The 7728-nt window shown below is 55.2% G+C and overlaps 1 protein-coding gene across 1 annotated transcript; it reads right to left on the minus strand.

Moving 5' to 3' along the window:
• Positions 1-558: 558 nt before the first annotated feature.
• On the minus strand, positions 559-5583 carry SHISA2 (shisa family member 2). The gene is made up of 2 exons (XM_062577195.1): positions 5277-5583; positions 559-3787 (listed from the first exon to the last, which is right to left on the minus strand). The coding sequence occupies exons 1-2, from the start codon at positions 5581-5583 to the stop codon at positions 3231-3233; spliced, it is 864 nt and encodes a 287-aa protein (XP_062433179.1). The 3' UTR covers positions 559-3230.
• Positions 5584-7728: the final 2145 nt, after the last annotated feature.

Below are 7728 nucleotides of genomic sequence, written 5' to 3' on the forward strand. Positions count from 1 at the left end.
TCCAGAGAGACCGAAAGCGAGCTGCAGAGCAGGTGCTGAGGAAGGGGGGTGCTACGGTTACCGCGCCGAGCCGGGTTCAAAACCTGCCTCCTTCCCTGCGGCGCCGCGCTGCAGATGGGAGCGCGGGCCGGCGGCTGCGGCCAGCTCCCCTGCCCGCCGGCAGCCGCGGGGACCCGGGGCCGGGGCGCTCGGACACGGGTTAACGCCGGGGCCCCGGGGGAGGGGGGAAAAGGGCTTCTTGCTCCGACAGCGCCCGGCAGCCGCGACCGCGGGGGCTGCGCGGGCCGAGGCCGACTGCGGCCCCCGTCCCAACGCAGCGGGCTTCGATCCCAAAGGTAGCGTACCGGCGGCACGGGAGGCTCCGGATCCGCACCGAAAACCTCCTAACTTTGCTTTTATTTGCTTATTTATTTATTTTTATTTTGCCAGAGCCCGCAGGACGCGGCTGGCCAGGCTCGCTCCTGTAGGACACCGGCCTGACGCTTCGCAGAGGAAAAGTAAGGCACCAGCTGCAGCAAAAACGACTATGACAGAGCCAAACCAAGAAGAAGTCACGCCGTAAAGTATTTATTAAGAAACAGAGGGAGATTTTTTCTTCGTTTGTAAGAAACACTTTAAAATCAAGGGCCCTTTCAGAGATTTAAAGGCTGTATCAAACGTTAACATTGGTTTTACATTATTATACATGACATAAAAAACCCACATCTCACAAACTTTATTACAATTCAGGTTTCTTGTCCTGCAACTGTAAATCACTTTCTACAGACTTAATTTTAACTTATTCATATTAAAAAAAAAAAAAGAAAAAAAAGTGAGCCATGTACAGAGCGATGACCCGAAGCCCGCAGGGCAGCGCAGGCGTCCTTCTCGGGGCGCACGCAGCGGACGCGGCGCGACCCCGGAGGCGGAAAGCGAGCGGCCCTCGCTCACTGCTGGGAAGGCAGGCGACGTGCTTACGGGTCCGAGCATCTCCAGCTCCGGCCAAAAACACCAGCGATCGGAGGCCTCCAGGCCCCCCCCGCTTTTAATGCAAAACTCAACTTTGCAGGGTCAGGACAACCGAGCTGGTTCAGTTCCACTTTCAATTTAAGCGCAATTTAAGCGCTTGGATGCCTAAATTTCCATGAGGCCTGAGCGCATATTAAGCCCTCCAAGAGCGTGGGAGCACCCAGTCCTGATGCACCTACCGAATTTCAGCATCCCCCGTGGCGCCTGGCTGTGTCATCAGGCATTTAACCCATTCGAACGATCTAGCCCTTAGCCCCTGTAAGGCAGAGCAGGCCGGTAACTAAATACTTCAGCAAGCTGCCTGGCTGCTTTGCAGAAGATGCCGAGCGTGTCTGGAGATCAAGCCCAGGGGTTTTTTGTGTGTTTTTTTTTCCCAGCCAAACGAAAGCCAATCTTTTTGCAAAGGTCATACATACCGAATGGCGAGATGGCAGCCAATAACAGCAGATCTGGTATAAATTACCTATTCATTTTCCTACTTCAGTGGTCAAAAACATTTCTCCCTTCTGTAGGCTGCTTGTGTGTGTGTGGCATGTTTACGAGTAAACCATTAGATCTGGCAAAGGTTCCGCGAGTATGTGTCATTTTAAAACAAACATACAAAAAAATAGTAGTATCGCAGTTATTGCTACATACTGATACAGTATCAGACAATAAGAACCCTTTTATCAGCTCTGGTCTGGTTACAGTAATTGCTTGGTTCCGGTCTGCCCTTATTCTTCTGTTGTAGTATTTAATCAGAAGAACAAATGGATCAAAATGTAGACAGCAATTTTTTTTTTAAAAAAAAGACAAAAACAGGCTTAGAGACTGTTTGGTTTGTTTAGAAAAAAGTCTGGGGTGATATATTACAAATAGTACAATCTGCTTATTTTCCATACACTGTTGCCTTTTTGAACTTGAGAGATACTTTTCCCCAAATAAAGCAAAATAAACGGAGCCAGTAGCTTTAGCACAAAGTCACTCTGCCACGTGCTCGCAACTCTGCACCATGCAGAAATACTGCATTCATGGAACAACTGCATTAAAAAAAGCTCTAGAACCTTGAATTCTTTGGTTGGGCCGGTTTTGTTATTCTCAATGCGGATTTTTTTTTTTTTAATTAAGTCTTTTTACCCCAAGAAAAAAGGAGAAGGATATAAAATCTCCGCAAGCCGCCCCAAGCGCAGCGTGAGGTGGTGTTTGCTTGCCACCGCCACTGGTCAGGAATTCAGAACAGGTCGACAGAGGGATGAATCCTATTTTCCTATGGCCAGACTCAATTACAAACCAGTAGTGAGGTTTGGGTCTAGCACGTTTGGGCATATGCACGCCGGTTTACTATTTCATGGGAAATGGGAGTTAAATCAGGAATATTGGAAGTCACTATATGACCCTTCTCTGCAAACTTTGTTCCTGGTCAGACATGGTGATATCTGAATCAGAAGTTTTGCTGAGTGCTGGTAAGTACCTCGTACCCTGTTTTTATTTAAAAGTTCACAAAGATAAACAAAGTCTGTGCAAACCACTACTAGTTCCTGATCTTGAGGCAAAAATCAAACCGAGAAGGGTTTCAAGTGCACCAAAAGTGGAGCTGAACAATTCAGACTCCGCTAATTCCTACATAAATATGTGGGACAAGGAAAATTGCTCTTTGCAAGGCTAAGCATAACGTGGCATTTCACCCCGAACCTAGGGTGCACGAGAAACCGAAGGAGTTGATGCTGAGAATCTAGCACACAATGATTGCACTGTTCAGTCCTCACTTGCGATCGTCTATAAAGCAACGTGAAACATCATTAAGGAACTGGAAGAGGAGAAGAGAGAAAACAGGTTTCTTAGGTACTGTGGTCTTGTACAGTAACAAAACTCTTTCTGCAAATTAATTAGGCAAATACTTCTGACTGTGTCACACCTGAAGGGCACTTAATGGCTCCGGCATTTATCTCCCAGATACAGTTATTTGAAATGCATATGCATTTTCAGCGTAATCCTTTGCCACTGTAAATCATGCACTGGAATGAAAGGGTATCTGGAAATGTTAATTTGGAGATATCATCCTACAGTTTCTGGCAGCAGACCCCGACGAAAATAAATGGTTTATAAACACTGTCTGACATGCATGAGCCTTTCAAAATTATTTACAAGTGATGTCCTGGGAGCTTCATTCCAAGGAAGTACTTCTCCTCTGTGCAGTTTGGATATCAAAATCTGTTGGGTGGGGAGGGGGGAGGCCTGCGAGGTTACACAGTCACAGCTGGATACATCTTCTGCTCGCCGCCGGCGTGCGGGTAGGGGGACTGGATCTGCCTGTAGCCGCTCTGCAAGCCATCCAGGAAGGGGGGCAGGGGAGCCAGGGGCACGGCGTCGTGCTGCACCGCGTAGCCCACGTACGGCGGGTGCAGGTACTGCCCCTGGTGCGGCACCACCTGCGTGGCCTGCTGGCAGTTCAGCACCGAGAAGTTGGTGGGCATGTTGACGTACACGTTGTTCATGGCGCCTTCGGGCAGGCAGCAGTTGGTCTGCGACCTGGTGGCGGGGGGCCGGGGGGCCCCCGAGTTGGCGCTGGAGCTGGAGCTGGCGGCGGTGCTCGACTGGCGGGAGGAGGAGGCGCGGGAGGTGCTGGCGCTGGGGATCATGGGGATGGTCTCCATGAGGCGGCTGCCCGCCGGCGCGCGGCTCTGCTGCGGCTCCTGCTTGGGCCGCAGGCACCGGCAGCAGCACGCCGCCACCAGCGAGCCCACGATGATGAAGGCGACGAACACGGAGCCGACGATCAGGAACGGCACGTAGATGGGCACTGCAAGGGCACAGAAAGCGTTGGCACCGGGCCCCGACCCGCGCGCGCTCCCCGAGGGCGCACCCGTTCAGCCAAGCGGTTTACGCCCTGAGCACGGAGGGGGCTGCTGAAAACCCACCGCTGCAGCCTCCGAAGCAAAGGGAAGGGGCCTCCCCTCCGCTCCGGCGACCGCGCCAGGCAGCTCGCCCCCGCTTCGCCCCTTCCCCTGCACCCCGACGGCCTCCGGGCTCCACGGGGGCGTCACCGACCACCGCGGCGGGCTGGGCGCAGCGGCCGCCCGGTGACCAGCGCCGGCTCCAAGCCGCCCCCAAGCGCGGAGAGCAGGCAATAAAGCTGCGGTTAATCGCTACGCGAAACGCCTCGCTCCGAGAGCCGTAACCGGCGGTCAGATGCGCGCCGCAGTCGGGGTGCCTGCGTGCACAGCTCATTTAAGCGCCTCGCCTGTTAACCGGAAAGCCACAGCTCACCTCCCCTTCTTCTGCAACTTCAGCAACTTTTAGGCAATTTTTTCTTCCCCCAATTTTGCAAAATATTGTGCTTACAGCTCTACTTGGTAATACAGTAGCGCTGCAGCAGGTGCACGCACTCGCTACAGATTTTAACACAAGTTTTGCAAGAGTAAATCTGTCCTAATTATAACATCACTTCAGGCTACTTCTGGTGTTCAGCATGCAAGGATAGCAGCAAATGTGCTGGAAAGCCACGGAGGACTTTTTTTTTTTTTTTTTTAACAGCAGTAGACAGACTCAGGTTTATCCTTGAAATTCAATCTTGCAAAAAAACAGGCTTAAGTGGTGGTATCTGAGCTGGAAGAACGCGTACAATTAGAGCGGGGACTGGCTGGGAGTCGTTTCAAGATGTCATGTTACTTCCCCCCCCCCCCTTGTACAAGTTGTTCCCTTTCATTTTTTCCCCTTCCTTTTTTAATTGGGAGCAAAACCAAGGCTGGAGAACCAATTAAGAGCAGCAGCACACGTTTGAGACGGCGCGTTCAAGACTCTCCGGAAAGGGGCGTCAGCTGCTTTTAAAGAAAACCGGGTTGGACTTTCGAGTAACGCTAGGCCACCGCCAGAGCCCGGACATTTTATTTATCTGCTTCGACAGCTACAACCGCCTCGTGGTTGGCAGCGGGAAGGACTTTGCGGTAATGGGATAACGGGCAGGAGTGGCTGTTTTGGAGGCCCCGCAGCACCCCCGCGTCGCCTTGCGGTTCGACCCATCCCAGGCAGGGGGTGCGTATATACATGTGTGTGTATATATAAGTACACACACGAACACGTATATACACATTTACGTTTTAAGCCTGCCACAAGCCCGACGCGGGTTTCTCCCCGGGGCCGGCCACGGGCGAGCCCCCCGCGCTCTGCTCTGGCCGGCGACCCGCCGGGGTCCGGGCAGCGGCTGCACAGGGCGCCCCGTCGGGGAAGGGGCCGCGGGCGAGCGCGGCGCCGGGAGGCTCCGAGCCGCGGTGCCGCCGCCGCCGCCTCACCTGCCGCGCCGTCGGGGCCGTCCTTGCCGGGCCGGCCCTGCTCGCCGCCGCCGCCGAGCCGCCGGTCGTTGTCGCAGGCGCCCTGGTCGAGGCGCGCCTCGGCGCTGGAGCAGCAGTAGCGCAGGGCGCAGCTGCCGCAGCAGATGGTGGCGTCGCCGCCGTCGAAGCGCTCGGGGCACTGGAAGCCGTCGCGCCAGCCGCCCTGCCCGTCCAGCCAGCCGTGGCAGTACTCGCCGCTGGCCGCGGCGCCCGCCGGCAGCAGCCAGCCCAGCGCCGCCAGCAGCAGCGAGCACCGCCCGCCCCACATGGCGCCGCCGAGGGGGCCGGCGGCGGCCGTCAGAGCCCCCCCGGGCCGGCGCAGCGCCGCCCGCCCGCCCGGGGCACGCAGCCGCGCCGCGGCGCCCGGCGCCGCATGCCCGCGGCGGCCCGCGGCGCCGGCGCTACTCGCTGCCCGCCGCCGCCGGCGGCGCCGCGACGGCCCGGCCGCCGCCCCGCGCCGCCCCCATGGGCGAGGGCCGGCGGGGCGGCTCTAGCCCCGCTCCTGCCGCCGCGGGTGCCCGCCCCGTCCGCCCGCGAGGGCGCGCAGAGCCGCCGCCGCCGCCCCGTGCGCCCCGTCCGGCGCCGCCGCCCGGCAGAGCGCGCCGCCGCCGCGCCCCGCCTTTATGGGCCCCGGCGCCGCGGCGGCGCATGCGCGCGCCCCGCCCCGCCCCGCCCCGACGGGGCCCCCGGCAGCGCCCGCGCCGCCGCAGCTAAACCCGCTCTTCGCAGACGTGCCCGCCGCGGGGGCGCGGGTAGGGAGTCGCCGTCGGCGCGACTCCGCCTGCGGTGCCGTCGTCTGCTGCTCAGATTTCCTGCGCGTTAGACCTTGTCCAGCTGGTCAAGCAAAGCATCCGTTAAGCTACTGTACCCCCCCCCCCAAAAAAAAAAAAAAAAAAAAAAAAGGAAAAAAAAAAGAAAAAAAAGAAAAACGTATTATATACAGCATATATATTCTTAAATAGCTATAGCTAGGCCCTGCCTCTGCTCTGCCCTCCAGCCCCCAGCTCTGCTTGTGCTGCTGCTGTGAAGGCGCTTGTAATTTCCCCTTTCCCTTTCCAACTTCTTAAAAGTCAGAGGGCGCAGAGACACTCCTGCAAACACCTCAGCGTCGCTAAAGCATCGAGGCACGATGCTGCCTGAGGTTATTCCTCCTTTCACAAGGTTGGTCAAGACGTCTGGGCTCTTAGAGCAAGCAAAAACGCTTCTTTTAATAGAGGCAGGAAAAAGCAGAAAAAATGAAGACACTCTGTTTTTGAATTCTTTCTGCTGCTGGGGTGCTTCCCTGCAATGAAAACAGGTGCAAAATTATACTCCTCTGGTTCCTTCACCTTTTCTTCTTCTTCTTTTTTTTCCCCCCAATTATCATCTTTAACTAATACCATATTAGTTTCACACTTTCCCTTTTCATCTCTCTCTTGCTCTCCCCCCTTTCAGCCTCTCTCAGGCAGCTGCAGGCTTTCACAGTGGTATCAGCCTCTTCTGGTCAAATCACAGCGCAAGCAATCGCGTTTTGCCCCTGTGGCTTCCTTGCAGCACTGCGCCAGCACCACGTGGAGCAGCCGACCTTCGCACGAGCTCTGGGACCGGAGAAGGGAAGGGGACGAAGAAGGGGACCGCAGCAGGACAGGCCCCGTGTCTCTCCTGCCAAGCGCAGAGGCGCTCGGCCCAGCCGCGCGTCCCCGCGACGGCGTCACGCTCCAGGGATGGGGCACCAGCCCGAGAGGGGCCGGAAAGCCGGCGCTTCGCTGCAGCATCCATCTGCCCAGCGCCTTGAGCCGTTGCAAATCTCTCTGCAAGACCCTTTCCTTTAAACTCACGTATTCATAATAAAAAAAGCACGACAAGCAAAATACTTTCCCAGCCCTATCCTTTGAGTAGTCAGCTCCACGGATACGCAGTAAGGTGATCTTTACGTAGGAATAACAGAATATTAAAAGATGCTCCGTTTTTAACCTAGCTCTCTAGCCCGTACACGTTCTCAGTAAACAGCCTTGCTCACACCAAAATAACGAGCACCTTCCAACACGCGCGCCCTTGTAGAGTTACCTGCGAAAGGTACTTGGCGTACTCAAGCTTGTCTCGTCTCTCTAAAACCAGGGACAGCAGCGCTCGCGTTCCTCGTCATGCTTGTGTAAAACTTCAAGCATTTGTTGATTCTACAGCACTTGCAGAGCGCTTTACAATTTAGTAATACAGACTAATTAGCAAAGAATTTTCCTTTAGGTGTCTTTTCAAGCTGATCAGATATCTGCACTCTTAAAAGTTTAATGCACTTCCATAAAGAGTGGAAGTGTGAGAATACAAGAGTGATTTAACAGTCATTCTTGCTCCTCAAGTTTAATTTACTCACACGTCTAGCAATTTTGTAACGTTAACTCTATCTCTTTCCATGCAAACTAAATCCATTAAGACC

Source organism: Rhea pennata, chromosome 1 (assembly GCF_028389875.1).
Source record: "Rhea pennata isolate bPtePen1 chromosome 1, bPtePen1.pri, whole genome shotgun sequence".
Classification (NCBI taxonomy): domain Eukaryota; kingdom Metazoa; phylum Chordata; class Aves; order Rheiformes; family Rheidae; genus Rhea; species Rhea pennata.